Below are 16,630 nucleotides of genomic sequence, written 5' to 3'. Positions count from 1 at the left end.
TCCCTCCTGTCCTGGTTCCCCACAGGAGCTCGTGTATTTAACTTCTCGTCTCTGTGCACACCTCCACTTTGCTGCCCTCTCATCTCCTCTAGTCACCCCAATCCAGACCAGCACCCACCAGGGAACTCTCCCCTCCGCCTTCCCTTTTATCTCCCTCCTTCTTTTGTTTTAAATGTGCACCAAATCAATCTAATAATGGTGTCAAGTATGAGACTGCCTTGTAATATCACCATTATGTAAGATGCAAAGAACAAGAAAGCCAGATTTCAAAGAGAAATTGGAATTAAAGGGCCAACATTACCCGTGTCTAAAAGCCTTTATGAAAGAATCCAGGGAGCCAGCCCCGTGGCCTAGTGGTTAAGTTGGCACGCTCCACTTTGGCAGCCTGGGTTCAGTTCCCAGGCATGGACCTACCCCACTCACTGGCCGCCATGCTGTGGGCAGCAACCCACATACAAAATAGAGGAAAACTGGCAGCAGATGTTAGCTCAGGGCAAATCTTCCTCAGCAGCAACAACAAAAAGGAATCCAGAGGTCTTCTTCACATTAAAAAGAAAAAAAATCTTTTCATTAAGTCTGTATTTCCTTAAGCAGCAAACTTAATTTTTAATTTTATGATTTGTATCTTACTGAATGATGCCCTTTTCCATCTGTCTTAATTGCTAGTTTATCACTGCAGATACACTGTATTTTAATTATGAGTTAAGTTGGCTTTTATGAACTAGTCCGGGAACTTCATTGCCAGTTGGTAACAGAGTTTCTCTTTGTCTTTGGGGGGAGAAGGAGGCTCAAAAAAAAGAAACTTATGGGTAAACTTTAGAGTCATTTTGGACTCACCTGTGGTGAATTTTTGAAGGGCTAAAGTCACCAAAAATACAAACTTCCCCTGGAGTGTAGAGTGAAATAGGAACACTTCCCTCTTGCCACACACTTATCAGAAATGATGTTGAAATAGCCTAAGGACTCTTCCCCTTAACTCTGGGCACGAAGTGAAGTTTACCACTTCAAACCTTCCACTGGCTATAGTCAGGCAGTCTAGAGCAGTGATTAAGAACTCAGATTTAGAAACGGGGAGACCTCAGTTCAAATCCCAGCTCTATCACTTTCTGGCAGGTTCTAGTGTGACCTGAGCATGTTACAGAACCTCAGTAACCCTCACTTCCCTCTCCTGTAGAATAAGGGCCGTAATTTTAGCTACGTGGTAGCATTGTTGGGAGGTCTAAGGGACACTGCTTCCCAAGTACATAGCACTACCATCATCATTGTCATCATCAAAGTGGTCAACTGAAAGGGACCCTAGCAGGGCAGTTACTTGATGGATAGTGTTAGCCATGTACCATGCACTCCTCTCAGCATCGGGCTCACATCACAATGAGACACAGTCCTGCCATCCCAGAACTTACTGTGTTTGGAAAATTTTTCTAGCAGGCCATTAAAATTGGTTCTAATGAGTGCTGATTAAAATTGTATAACATTTTATTTTAAAAATTTAAAGTATATTTTCTCCAGGCATTCTCAGCACTAGATCAATTCAGTGAATGATTAAATTGAATTAGCCACTGTTTCTCTCCCCCATATAGGTCCTCCCTCTTAAAAAGTAAAAGGGCCCCAGTGGTATAAGGTTGCTGTTTATCCTTGGCATTACAAACTTAAGGGTGGATAAAACGATCAGACTCCTGTTTAGAAACCCCCAAAGGAAAACCCCTATCTGCTGCTCTATAAATTATTTCGGCAAAATGATAACATAAGGAGGTTAATCACTCTCATGAATCTTAAGGCTATGCTAAAACCCCTTCAAGTGTTATTTTGCCAGGTTCTTGGAAAGCCCCACTAATCATTAATTAAAAACACATTTGGCTCAATTGACGCGTGTGTGTGTGTGTGTGTGTGTGTGTGTGCTCGCGTGCATGCATGTGTCCCTGTGTGTGTATACCTAAAGTTGGGTTTTGCCTTGGCTGGAAATTTATTCTGCTCCTATCATCCCAGATTTCTGAGAACAATAACGTGAGAAGAGGTCTGTTGTCTGTGGTCTTTTACCGCATTTGGCTGGAGCGGCAAGTGACTGAACTCAGCAGCCCATAAGGGAGCCATTAGCTTCTCTCCTGTAACCCCGGGCTATGGCCGGGCCCAGCCAGCATCCCTGCAAATGTGAAAGAAGAGGCGGCTTGAAAGGGCAGCCTCACAACCAGGAAAAGGACATGCCTCGCAAGCTCTGCTAGCAGTGGCTCAGTAGTTTCCCCTTTCTCCCAAATTCTAATTCCCTCTGAAGGCATTGGTAAACTCTGTTTTCACACTCCTGTTCTTTGAGGATCCATGACTCCTAGTTTTGTCACAGTGTCCCCTGCCTGGAGAGCCACATCTTTCTGTAACCTAAGCCCCTTTTGGATGCGGCGTATACAAATGAACTGCCCTGACCCTCCCGGGGCTCTTCTCAATTGTCGGCCTTCCATTGTAGCCAGCAGCAGTGTGGTGTGAGGGAGGAACGTGGGCTTTGCGGTCACGTTCGATATCGACCCTTCTACTTACTATTTAGGTGGCCTTGGGCCAATTATAATCTCCCTGATCCTTAATTTCTTCACCTGCCAAAATAGCACTGACAACACCTACCTTTCAAGGTTGTTTTGAAGATGACAGGAAGAATCAACGTAGCGTACCTGCAGGGACTGTAAGCATGGTGGTTAAAAATATATACTTGAGGGCAAGTTTATGAATCACTTTGTGCTCAGTTTCTTCATTTGTCAAATGGGACTGTAATACGAATACCTAAGTCAGGATGGTTATGAGGATTAAGTCATGATACAGATAAACGTTCAGTGCTGGGTGCTAGATGAGGGTGATGGAAGAGCTAACTACTGTTACTGTTGTCATTGTTGCAACAGTGCTTACTACTTAGGCGCTCAGTAAGATGGTAGCCACCAAGAGTCCCATTCAGCAGGATTCAAAGGAGAGGGGAGAGGAGGAGGAGGAGGAAGATGGCAGAGCAGCTCAGTTTTCTATCATGTCTTGACGTGCGGGCTTCCATGTTCCATTCTGGCTGTTTCAACCGTGCTATTTCTAAAGGCCTGTGAAGCTGCCTCCGTGTTATCCATTCATAGATGGAAATGATCATTGAGCAGTCTTTATTCCAGGGTTTGTTTGCAACTTTAAAGGCAAGCAAAGGACCTGCCTGCCTCTTGAGAAGGATGTCTTTAATTAGTGATGATTGAAGAATGAGGTAAGTCGGTTTGGTTTTGTTTAAATGGGCTCAAAACTGTTTGAGCCACGAGATAATCCCCCGCGCGGGAGATCGTATCTGCTATCACCAGCAGTGTGGATCTGCTATAATTAGGTGTGCTGGTAACTCAGACAGACAACATGGGCTGTTCCCTGCACAAAAATAAATGTGACCTTGATTTATAGACACAACAAAGCCTGGCTTTGAAGGCATTTTCTTAGAAGTCACCTGTTTTGCTTTGTCTTCTAGCGATTACATTTTATACAGCTGGATTCCTTCTGGTGGTAGTTAGGCTTAAAGAGTAGGCTTGGCCAGCCATAAAGGCTGAGAGCTTCCAGAATTTGTTACCTACAGGCTGACTTTTTCAGATCAGCTTTCAGCTTTCTGTAGGTCTAGTTGACTTGATTCTCTACCTCAGTGGTTCTCCAATTTTAATGTGCATAAGAATCGATGGGAAAGCTTATTAAGAACGTAGTTTCCTGAGTCTCATCTCATTCATCCCCAAAGGTTCTCATTCACTAGGTGGGGATGGGGCCCGTGCACAGGTGATGCCAGCGCTGCTGGGCTGAGGACCAGACTTTGAGTAACCCTGCTCTACTGTCAGTCCTGACACTCCAAACACACACTTTGCTCTCCACTTTCCCGGATATACTGCCCAGCTGTTCATGCCTCTGTTACTTTGAACATGCCGATCCCTCTGCCGGAGGTGTCTGGTTCGCCTCTTTTTTATCTGGCTAATTTCAAGTCTAGCTCAAAAGAGACACCCTCTGGGGAGCCTCCTCCCACCGTCTCCACAGTGGGTTCCTTTGGACCACTCGCTTCTCTGTCCCGGAATCACTGTGTTCTCAGCCAGTCTCCTCCACTAGCAGGAAATAAAGTCCTAGCAGCACCTGACATATAACCGTTGCTTTATAAACATTCGCTGGCTGAGTGAAGGATTCTGGGTAGGGACGTTTGGGGTGTGGCAGCAGTATTTGTTTATTCCAAATCTGGAGAAACTAGGTTCAGAGAAGGGGAAGCCATGGGAATCTGTTAAACCGTAGACTTGTTCTAGTTCCCCCACAACTCTGAACTTGTTTACAAATAGACAGGTGTTCCAGTGTGCAGGACTTCTCCGTGTTGAGTATCTGCCAATATGATATCTGGCAGATAATTTTAAAAAACAAAATAAATTTTATCTGCCCCTTCAAAGTAAAGGCGATTATTTAAAGATTAGTTTGAAAGTAACTGCTTTTTAAAAGAAACCCAGACTATGGAAAGAGCACTTTGAAAATGAATATTTGGAAGTGATTCCATCATTGGGATTTTGGTAGAAAGAAGACAGAACTGAGAGGACTCCTGAATTATGGTACTCATTCTGCCACTAACTTGCTATGGTAACTGTGGGCAAATAAAGTCACTCCTAATGGTCACAGTTTTCTTAGCTTCAAAATCGTAGCTCACAATGTTAATTTCTTAGTTTTGACAAATGTGCCATAGTTATGTAAGATGTTAACATCCAGGGAAGCTGGGTGAAGGGCATATGGAAATTTATCTTTGTAGTTCTTCTATAAATCTAAAATCATTCCAATATAAGTAGTTTATTTTTTTTAAATTATAGTTCAGTAGCTACCACACAGATGTGCTGTTTGCTCCTGCCCCAGAGCCTTTACACTTGCTGTTCTCTCTGTCTCTGTGGTATATCTGCACCTCTTTTATGTGTCTGCTCAAATGTCATCTTAATGAGACTTTCCCTGATTACCATCTTCAAAATTACAATCCCCACCTCCCACTGGGAATTCCTCACTTCCCCTTCCATCTTTATTTTCCTCCATTGCACTGGTTACCATCAGCCATATTATTTTTCATGTCTTATTTATTGTGTCTGTCCCCACTAGAATGTGAGCTCCCTTAGCACAGAGATTTTGCTCTTTTTATTCACTGAAATATCCCCCAGGCCCCAGAATAGAGCCTGATAGATGCTAAGTTTTCAATGAATAGTTAAATGAAAGGATTCAGGCAGAGAAATGACAATCATAGAAAGAAAGCCACCATTGGAAACAAAGGAGACAGTGACAGCTTCACCAAGTAGCTTTGCTAATGTATGATAAGAGTCTAAGGCTTAATTACTAATGACTAATGAGCTGCAAGTTCAGCTGTGTTTTCCCAGCACTAAGCCATATCTTATTCATCTTTATATCCCTCCTTCTTTGCACGTAATAAGCACTCATGATTGAACGGCAAGGCTCGCGAGGAGAGGACTTTGGGAGGAGTAGCAATAAACAAGGTTGGAGACTTGATGGAGAACTGGGGTTGACCCTTATAAAGGAGAAGGTGTTTTCTAAAATGTGTTTGTTTCAACACAAGGAGATTAAAACACCTCATTCATTTTCAAAGACAATTGCATTCCATTAAGTATTAATGCTACAGCTATCTTAAAATTGGTACCATTTCATCATTGTGGAGAAGGCCTCAAACCACAAATGTCTCCACCACATGTACCAGTTGTCACCAACAAGGCGTCAGCAATTCGGATGAGGGGGCGAGAGGAGTAGGGAGGGCAGCTTCCTATTAGAGCCAAGCCCCCTGAGAAGGAAGCGGTGAGGCAGGGGCTTAACATAAGTCATTCCCTGTTTTGTCCTGACAGGTTCTGCTTCCAGCAAACTAAATGGTACGATACAGTAGAACCGCTTTGACGATAAGCACAGTGCCACCGATTGACAGGGGCTGTAAGCACTGTGCTGAGGGCTTTAAGCACGGCATCGCCTGGGAGAGACTCAGCTGTAATTCTCTTGCCTCTTGCTATCTTTAAGGTCAAAATGGTGGCTTTGACCCTTTGTGTTCTTTAATAAGATGTTTTCATTTTGCCACAGCTATATTGCTCAATGAATTACCACAGGCCATCCTGATCGCTGCTGGTATTGACCAAGCGAGCTCCATATATACTATTTATACACTCCTGGATGTGAGCAGTTATCATCAAATATTTATAAATGAACCACTGCATCAAGAGCAACATATTAGATGTTCAGAAAATTAGAGGAAAAGTAAGACGTGGTCTACCCCCAAGAGCTTTGCTATCCGAGGGGAGCCAAGGCGCAGCAAGTAGAAAACAGAGCTGTGTTGGATGGGTGCCAGTGTTTAGGAAATTGAGTAAACAAAACTGCTTTGGTCTGATGAGGATGTCATCCTTAGAGATTGCTGTTCAGATTGAAATGCGATGAAGCAGCGTCGCATCGTAGAGCCAGGAGACCTAGATGTGACATCAGCTCTACTATTTAGTCTCATGAAAAACTCATCTAGGTTTCTTGAACCCCGCTTTCCTAATCTCGGGAGTGGCAGCCTTTTCACCTCTTAGACTCCACAAATGCCAATCTGAGAACCTCCCCCATTTCCATCTACCGTGATTTAAGAAGTTCTGGCATGGAGAAATAGTTTAAAATGATCATTAATTATTCTCCCTTATCACACACACACACACACACAAATGTGTTTGTCTTACTCTTTCTACAGCATTGTAGGATTTCTCCAAACCTGGCTTGAATCCCAGCACACTCGCTTCTTCTTGTTTAGACTCGTTAATATATTGAAACAAGCCCTACGAGTTCAGTACGTTCCCAGATGCGGTTTTTCTGTATCTCTTGCTTTGCTTTCCTCATTTATCAGTATTTTGCTCAACTCACTGTTCATTCAAATGATAAGGCAAAGAAAATGAACGGTCCATCTTTTTCCTTTATTTTACTAGTGTTTGTGTCCTAGACGGCTCTAATAACACCACAGATTCAAGGACGGCTCTGATCAAATCGTGTCGCCTAAAATAACCATCAGCAGTAAAACCTGGTGACCAGAAGATTTTTAATCCTCTAACCCCACTCAAGCGTGATAATAATTTTTAAAAATTCCAATCACAATAATGTAAGGCGCTGGTTTTATAACTATGCCTGGGGCGTAGGTTCAGGTGTTCCTGGTAGGAGGGAAGCCCACTTTTCATTCAATTCCTTTTTTTACCGTTTGCAGATTTGCCATGTGCTTGTGTAAGTTTCATTACAATAAAAATTAAAAAGCAATACCGGCCAACATTTATTGTGAATTTACTATGTGCCAAGCATTTCATAGCCGTTACCTCATTTAATCCTCCCAACAACCCTTAACACACCTTTTTTTTTTTAAGTTTCTCCATCTCATAGATGAAGAAGCAGGGGGTTAAAAGCATTCAAGGACATACATTTATTGGCCCAACTGACACTTTATGGAAATAAAATTATATCCTAGATATAAAAATGCTGGGAGAGTTAAATTACCATACAAAGGTGAGGCAGAAGTGCCCTGTCAACAAAGGAGCATGGTTGTTAGGTAGCTGTTGGCCAGGCTTGCAGGAGTAAGTCACGCTGCATTTAGGCCCAGCTCCAGTCTTGTAACCCCCAGGTTTTTACTTGTTTATTCTACAGCTTCCATTTCTCAATCATCCTATTAAAGGATTTGATTGGAATTGGAGGTTTCAAATGCAGGGGGAGAGTTGGCGATGGATGGCCGCTGGTGACCTCATTTACCAAAACTGGCCTCCCTTATTCCCATCCATCAGAAGATCAGGGGTGTGCTGTTTATGATCTCTTTCCTTCTCACACCCACAGAAATGAATGTGGGCCTTTAGAGAAAACAAAGCATATTGTAGGACATCCTCCAGTTTCCAAGTGTATGGACTGGGAAAGGCGAGCCGGCCTTCAAGACAGAAACTAGAATTTTGAAGGCTAAGAGTTTGAAACCAGTACATCAAGGGTCTGGTTCTTTTAAACACTAGATCATCTTTTCTCAAATACTTGGCAGATGTAATGAGCTCCCGACGAGTGACAGCCATTATTTTAGCAACAGATAGAAGTATAACAAATGCTTTTTGTGCCTCTCAGACTGTATTTTCAGTCTGTTTAATTTTCATATCTAACTCAGAAAAAAATGAAGGGGAGCAGGCATGTTTGTACAGCACACCGGATTTCCACTGGCAAACTGTCATAGTTCACATGCTAGCATGAACCTCCACGGCACCAGATGCTCATTTTGCGGTGCTCTCCCAATCCTGGTGTTAGTTTTAGTCTTAAAATGACCATAATACTCTCCAGGAATACTCTCCCCATCTGTGAACAGATTGGATTCTCAGGATGTATTGTTCTTCCAGTCACTTTTTCTTCCACAGACATTTTTTGAGGGCTTACTCTGTGCCAGGTATTCTTCTAGGTGCCGGAGATAGAGCTAAGAACAAACAGAACAGGCAAGTATTCCATACTTATGGTCTAGTTAGGGGAGAGAGGCAATAACAAAGTAAATAAGTATATTGTATAATATGTTAGAAGGTGAGGATACTATGAGAAAAATTAAACTGGGAGTGCCGGGGGTTGGGAGTTGCAAGTTTAAACAGTTCTTAAGCAAGGCCTCACTGAGGAGGGGACGTTTGTGCAAAGACTTGAAGGAGATGAGAGGATGAGCTATGTGGAGATCTGGAGGACAACTGTTCCATGCTGAGGGAACGGTAAGTGCAAAGGCCCTGAGGCAAGACTGTGCCAGGCATGAGGGCAAAGAGCAAGGAGGCCAGTGTGGTTGGAGCAGAGGGAGCAGGAGGGACTGACGTGCTCAGAAGAGTAACAGAGGCCAGATCCTGTCGGGCTGTGCAAACCACAGTAATGAGGTTGGCTTTTACTCTGTGTGAGATGAGGAGCCACTCAAAGGTTTTGAACAGAGGAGTAATAACAATCTGACTTCAGTTTCTAATAGAAATAGTATTAATTGTGGAGCAGGTTCCCACAATGACCCACGAAAGCCTGTAAAATCCATATTGCCATTAAACTAAGGTGCTGATCAGACTCTGGGAAGCTGAGCTCAGAACACTGGACGTAGATCCAGGAGGTGGGGATTTGACTCACAGCTCCAGTGGGTGACTTTGGGTGTGCCAGTTAACATCTCTGAGCCCCATTTTCCTCATCGGAGAAATAAGGATGAGCAATACCTGCCCCATGGCTTTATTTTAAGGATCAAATAAAAACAGAACATAGGAGCACTTTGTAGATTGTAAAGCACTATATAAATGTGAGGAGGGGTGGTGAGAGCAATGGTGGTTGTGGTTGTGTCATTATTTCAGGGAAAATTAAATCCAGCACCTAAGTCAAAATGCCAGGAATGCAACCTTCTCTTTCCCACTCCTTATTAAATAGCCATGCAAGTGGGGCCTCCTCCTTCTCCAAGACTGGAGGTCAAGGAGAGAGACAAGGACCACGCTGATCTCGTGGAAGGTGCCCGTCAGGCTCCCAGCTGATCGGTTGTAACTTACAGAATGTTCGTAGACTGGGGGCTCCACGGTGGGTGGGTCTGTTGCCAAGGGGTTGTCCTAGCAAGAATCATGTCATGCCTCTTGTGGGCCCTGTGAGCCTCCCCGTTCAGGCTGCAGGGTGTTAGGCTGACCTAGATGGGCAACTTCTCCAAATAACCACAACCCTCTCCTCCTTCCCACCAGGCATTCCTCCTACGGAAGGCTTTTGGATGACCACGACTACGGGTCCTGGGGAAACTACAACAACCCTCTGTACGACGACTCCTAACAGAGGAACGTGGCCTGCGATGAGGAAGAACTGTCCTTTATTTATAAGTGCTTATCCAGTAGATTAATAACAAGTACCTGACGCACACTGAGCGACAATCTTAAGCCCTGTTTTGTTGGTATGGTTGTTTTGTTTTCCTCCCTCTCCACCGGCTGCTACAACTTCCCCTTTCTGGTACAAAAAGAATCATTCTTTAAAGGTGGGTGGAGGCTGATTTGCAGCTGAGATGAGCCAACCTTGAGCCAGCCAGGCCAGACCACCATGGCGGAGGCTTCTGGACCCACCGCAGGACCCACTGCGAGAGGACTGAGGAAGAGGGATCAAGCTGTTTGGCTGGGGGTTACTTTCAGGGGAACTTTTTGTTTGTGGTGTTTCTTAAACTTTCATTTAGGAAATTACATTAAATCTCAATGAGGGGAAAGGAAATGAGTACTGGGAGGACCTCCCCCTACAGATAAGGAAGCAGGGGTTTCTCAGATTCCTTTTCAATCTGTTTATCTGGTTGTGTCTGACAGGATGCCTGCTTGGCTCTACAAGCTGGATCCCAGCTTCTTAGCTGCCTAATTAATGAAAGAAGAAACTAGAAGTGCCCCGGAGGAGGCCACAGGCCGAGGGCAGAGAGGCAGGTTGCTGTCAGGTCTCAGCGTGCCCTCTACCTCTGCTCCCCTCCAGGCCACGTTTCTCTGCTAAGGATGCCCATTCTGGTCAACTGCAGCTGGAATCCCAGCCCACAAGCCTTCAGCGGAGTTGTGGTTCCACAGGAGAAGGCTATGAGATGAGTTTAGTTATAGAAGAGAAGTGAGAGGCATGTGGAGTGGGTGTAGAGCGGGGAGTGGAGGGGGTGGGAGGTAAATGAGGGAGCTGACGTGCATCGAATACCTCATTAGAGAAGTGGGAATCAGCCCTCGGTAACTGTCGGAGACATCCATTCCTTGGACGAGCCCACAGAATCCTGGCTTTATACCCACAAAGCAACTGGTTCGCTGCCTTACTGTCTGTTGGATAATGGCTATAAACTGTTTTAAAAAAAATTTTTTAAAGCGCTAGTCTATCTGTAATTGCTCAGTGAGGCATTTCCAAAGGAAACAGATACCTTGATTAATCCATTTATTTTTCCCATACACTTACCATGTTAATTCTGCTGTTTAATAAATGAACACCCCTGGGTATAGTCTTAAAATTCTGCATCACGAATTTTAAGAACTGGTCATCTTTGCAGGCATCCATTTATTGCAGTGGTTCTCAACCAGCAGGCGACTTTGCTTCCCTCAGGGGACACTTCAAAATATCCGGTGAGGTTTTTGAGTGCCACAGGTTGTGGGTGCTGCTAGTGGGTGGAAACCATGGGTGTAGTCAGCATGCTATGATGCACAGAATAGCCCACCACAACAAAGAATTGTCTGGCCCAAACGTCAATAGTGCTGAGTTTAAGAAACCCTGATTTATTACAATGCCCGTTGTGACAAAACGAGACATTCCCAGATTAGTAATATTTTTTATGTTAACTAACTGAAATGATTTGTTAAATTTCTATCTAAAAAGCATTTAGTTTGTTGGCTCATGGGTTGTTTTTGGCATGCATGGTTGCCTTTTCATTTCTGTTTTCTGGATAGCTTTATTTCATGGCTCTAACTCTGTCCTCCTGTCACACCTGATAGTAGCAACTGGCGTCTTATGTCCTGATTTCATGGAATAGAAACATATATTGGGTCCTATTACAAAATGTGTTATATTGTCCTACAGTGTCATAAAGAACTTGAAACTGGATCAATTTTTATTTCTAAACTTGGACCTGCTGCCATGACTCTGTTTAGTTTCCAGAAACTTGACCCTCAGCTCATCCTTCCACTCGCTGTGGCCCAGCAAAGTCCTGACATGAAAACCCCCATTGCCATGCTGTTCTAAACCTCCCTGGTGTCAGAGACACTAGGATCCGTGCCACTTTCCACAACCTGCCATCCCACACTCTGAAAAGAAATTATTCCTCAACTCCTTAGATATCAAATGAGAGTGAGCAACCCCCAGAGGTGTTTCACAACAGGCGTGGGGAAGAAGAAGTCAGTTTCCAGGAGTTCTGATATATCTGATTATTAAAAAACAAAACAAGTGGACACTCTCAGAAAAATAGCCAGGAATGATCAAGGGTGCCCCTCTGGTCGTGCGTGGCCTGAATAATTGTCCCTCTTCCCCCCCCTCACCCCCTTTAGACACCTTCAGTTTCCCAAAGGACAATTCAATAAAAGGAGGACATTCCATACATATTTTCTCCCTCAGCCACAAGCATTTTGACAAAATGTCCACGAAACACCTTTGGAGAGGTGCTCTTCTGGATGTTGCTTCAGTCAGAAACACTGGGTGGAGGACCGGCCTCTTCCCAGGGAATCCTGGCCAATTATAAACCACAGACTCAGCATCTTTCCTTACTAAAGACTGCTATTGTGCAAGAGCACTTTATGGTTTTGTTGCTCTTATTAACTTCCAAATCCTTATGGCAAAGAGAGGGATCTGGACCTAAAGCAGATATACTGAGCAAGGTGACAGCTTCCCGTAAAAACTCTAACACTCTTTGTTGTGTTAGTTTAAAATACCTATAGGTTGAACCGTATGTTTCCAAGTGCATTTTTTCTGTTTTTTGAGTTGGCCACAAGGTTTTAACTGTATTCAACAAACGTTGCTTAAAACACACACACAGCCCCCCACCCCCGAAAAATATGCCGATAATTCACGTCCTTTACCTCAGGGAGAGAGTCTGTTCGGGTCTCCTCAAGGGAAATGGCTCCAGTGGATCTAAATCAAGGACATGCCGTGCAGGGATAGGAGTAGTCCTAGAGGGTTGGAGAGAATGTCAGAGCAGGAGGGAGGCAAGCCGCCTCCTCTCTACCGTAGATGGCAGATGAGGAGAGAGTGGGACTCAACTTTGTTGTCTTTCCCCATGGCCCTGATGAAGTCTCCTGCTCTCTCTGGACATCTGTGTCGTCATTTCTTCAGTGGAGGTGATGCCTTCATATTGACCTCACCCCATGCTACCTCACAAATGTATTGTGAGGACTAATAAAATCATGTCTACAGTGTTTTCAGTTTCTGGAGAAAAATATTTATGGACATTTTAAGTATCACATAGATATATAAGGGATCTCAGTTTCTTGTTTGTTGTTATACTGGTGTGTTGTTTTTACTTAAATCTATAAAACAGCTATATCGTAGCCACATCAGACAGCTGTTACAACTCTGGGCTACCCGCCAGAACAGCTGACTGACTGCAGGGTTAACCGAGCCTGGGACCACAAAGGATGGTTTTCATCTCCAAATGAAAGGATGGCCCAGGACATAGGTCTCATGGACTATTGAGTTAGGATCCAGGAGGTTGGAGTAACACAGTATTGACACCTGAACACTAACAGCAGTATACCTCTGGCCTTTACCATCCTGAAGTCTTCTAGGTTCTTTGTGGGGTTAATTTTGGTTTGAGGTCATCTATTTGCCCTTCATCTTGCTTGCAAGGGTGCATGGTTCAATCCCTCGCATCTGGGAAATAAATTTTTCAGTGGGGCCAGATGCTAATTTGCACGTTGGTTCACCTTCTTTGCCTTTAACCTCTTTTTGGCAAATGAATGTACCATTTCAACTTTGATTTTAAAGTGCTAGTTGATATTGGTAATTGTGCTAACCAAGAGACCAATGCCAGATTGCTTTCTTGGGGTGAGTTAGCCGACATTTAAAGATAGAAAGATGTGCAACTTCTTTGATATTTGATGTCACTGTATCTACATTTGTCGTAAGACATTGCATACTAATTATAATTATATCAATTAAAGTTGTTAAAAGCTTGCATCTGACAGTGGTGATTCACATTTTGATATGTTTTGTTATTGAGGCCATTCAGTTGGTATGCTCAGTACTTCTCGTATTAATTAGCCCTGGCTTGTTCTTAAAGAATATTTATCCCACATCAATAAATAATATTTTCTGCAGATCACGAAGGTTTCTCTGATCTTGAAACAGAATTGAAGGATGTCAGAAATGAAGAAACTTCCCAAGCATGATTTTAACTATACACCATGCCTTGTAAAATAGATGTAAAAATAAACACTTTGATTCAATAAATAGTGGTACATAATCAAGTCATATTAAGGGATATTGGCATTAATAGAACATTCGATACTTACTTTGTTCTTCAAAAATTAAGTTCAGCAAACCCATGCTTATCTGACTGTTAAATAGCAAGGAGTTTCAATCATCCGGAATAGAATTTCAACCCCCAGAAACTAACCAAAGATTATTCTGATTCTGAAGAAAAGAGCAACAACAAAGCCCATGCGTTTTGCAACATAGGAGAGAAATGGAACCACCTGCAAACTAGAGCTTATTTTTCTTTTGTTTTTTTTTTTTGAGGAAGATTAGCCCTGAGCTAACATCTGCCGCCAATCCTCCTCTTTTTGCTGAGGAAGACTGGCCCTGAGCTGACATCCGTGCCCATCTTCCTCTACTTTATATGTGGGACACCTACCACAGCATGGCTTGCCACGCGATGCCATGTCCACACCCAGGATCTGAACTAGCAAACCCCGGGCCACCGAAGCAGAACGTGTGAACTTAACCACTGCGCCACTGGGCCGGCCCCTAGAGCTTATTGACTTGATAGTGGATGTAAACTTCAGGTCAGATTTAGTAAGTTTAATTACCTGGCTTCCAGGGGCAGAGCATGGAGGAAGAGTTGAGATGGAGAAAGAGGACCAAACGTGAAACAGGCCCTTCCCCACTGATTACAGTCATTTCTTTTCTTTTTTGCTGAGGAAGATTCACCCTGAGCTAACATCTGTGCCAGTCTTCTTTCTATATGCAAGCCGCCACCACAGCAGCTGACAAGTGGTGTGGGTCCACACCTGAGAACCAAACCTGGGCTGCCAAAGCAGAGCAGACCAAACCTAACCACTTAAGCTGGCCCTCAGTCATTTCTTGAGGCCTTGCCATGGGCACAAAAGCAAGTGAAGACTCCATTATTCCAACCTTGCCTGAACTAGGTCAGTCAGCACTTTAAATGTGCATAGAAAGAAAAGGCCTAATAATAATATGTAGTGTTTACATATTATGAATTTTGGGTCCAAATCAAGATTTTTTTCTCCTGTATTATAACTTTTCCAAGTTAGATCATAATCTGCTTTGATTGTTTAGTAACCTATCTGCAATCTTTTACTCTCCTAAAATTCAATATACTAACCAATAGTTAACTATATTTTGATCTTTGTCAGAAAGTATTGAGTCATAAATGACGCCTGCAAAGCACTGGTCAAACCTGTGAGAGGAATGATCTCGTCTCTTAAAGGCTCTAGTCTTTGGCAGGTGTAGAATGGACTACATTTACCACGCTGAAAAAGCGTTAATCAGTTTGGGTCAACAAATGTGTTTCTATTTTAAGCAAGATACTGAATATTTACTATAAAAATGAAGGAATGTAATATTCATTCGGGACTCGAGGTGCCTGTGGGCATCATCTAAAGTAATGCCTGCATCAGCTTTAGTGGTCATTACACTCTCTCCATCTAACAGGTGGGAAAACTGAGGTTCCAGGATAGTAAATTCGTTCATGCCTGTACTGAATCCTGTGTGCTTCATAATGAGTAAGATGGCTCCTGCTCTCCGAGTATTTACAGTAGAAAGTGTCAGAGGTGGGATTCAAACCAGGTCCGTCTGTTACCAGAGCCTTTGGTCATTCTCCACTCAAGGGACTGGTATCTGATGTAAGTATAACCCAGCTCTTAAGACTCTCACAGCTCCTGCTAAAATGGGCCCTTCCAAAGTCCCCCTTAGCTATTTTGGGCAGTCTTGAGGGCATCTGGCATGCAGACCAGACCAAGCCTAGTCAACTCCCGAGCACATGTTCCCTGCCAGGCACTCACCTTCCTGCTGACTCCTGCTGCCCTGCTGGGCTGTGGTCTCTACCAAGAGGGGAGCCCGCCTCTCCCCATTCTGTTAGGGCACCAACACAGGGCTGCTCTGTCTCCCAGAATTTTAGCGAACTCCTCTCAAGTTCCCATTTGCAGCCTCCCTGCTCTCCACAGGAGTCCAGTGGTAGTCCACAGCAGGGCCAGGGATGCTGCCCTTGGAATCATTCCCCTCTTACCTAAGGCTCCATCATCATGCCAACTTGTCTTTTTTGGTGTCATAATGATAATGATAGCTTATTCTCACGTGGCACTTACTGTGAGCCAGATACTGTTATAAGCACTTTACATGGAGATTATCATGCCTGTGACATAGATATTATTAACATCTTCATTGTACTGATGAGAAAACTAAGGGTCACAGGTGTAGAAATTTGCCAAAGGTCACACAGCTAGTAAGTGGTGGGGCAGAATTCAAAGGCCAACATCAGCCTCCAGAGTCCGTGCTCTTGACCACAGAGCCCTCACTCTGTGCCAGAGGCTCATGGCTCGCGCACTCAGGCCCATCCCTGTCTGAACTCAGTGTGGGACAACCTGAGGCCAAGGCTGGGTACCCACCGCGAAAAGCAAGGTCCCTCCCTGAAGGAAGGTTTCTGGAGTGGCCAAAGGGGCCCGCCCTTAGGGCAGCCAGCCTGGTAGGCTCTGAGCTGCCTCTATCTAGATTCTGACACTTCCAGCCAAGGTCACCCACCTGACAGCCATCAACTCAACAGCAGGGGACTCCAGGCTGACCTTTCCCTTGTCACCAGATCCACACAACAGTGGTGGTGAGGCAGTCCAGACCACTGTCTTGTTCTCTCACTAGCCACGTCTGCCTTGGCACTTGGACAGAATTCACAGCAAACATTGCCAGGCAGAGTGTTGAAAAGTTCAAATCAATCAGAAGCCAGGTGTTGTCAAGTGGTGTGAGA

General features: G+C 44.0%; 1 protein-coding gene across 1 annotated transcript in view; it reads left to right on the top strand.

The window, feature by feature from the left end:
* The window catches only part of PARM1 (prostate androgen-regulated mucin-like protein 1), a 107,708-nt gene extending 93,810 nt beyond the window's left edge, over positions 1–13,898 (top strand). The window contains exon 4 of the mRNA XM_014865121.3: positions 9,693–13,898. Coding sequence (XP_014720607.1) covers positions 9,693–9,777 — 85 coding nt within the window. The 3' untranslated portion in view covers positions 9,778–13,898. The remainder of the gene's footprint in view (positions 1–9,692) is intronic.
* The last annotated feature ends 2,732 nt before the right edge of the window (positions 13,899–16,630 follow it).

This window comes from Equus asinus, chromosome 3 (assembly GCF_041296235.1).
Source record: "Equus asinus isolate D_3611 breed Donkey chromosome 3, EquAss-T2T_v2, whole genome shotgun sequence".
NCBI lineage: Eukaryota > Metazoa > Chordata > Mammalia > Perissodactyla > Equidae > Equus > Equus asinus.
The sequence above is the reverse complement of the archived record's forward strand: the minus strand, read 5'-3'. Positions and strand labels throughout refer to the sequence as shown.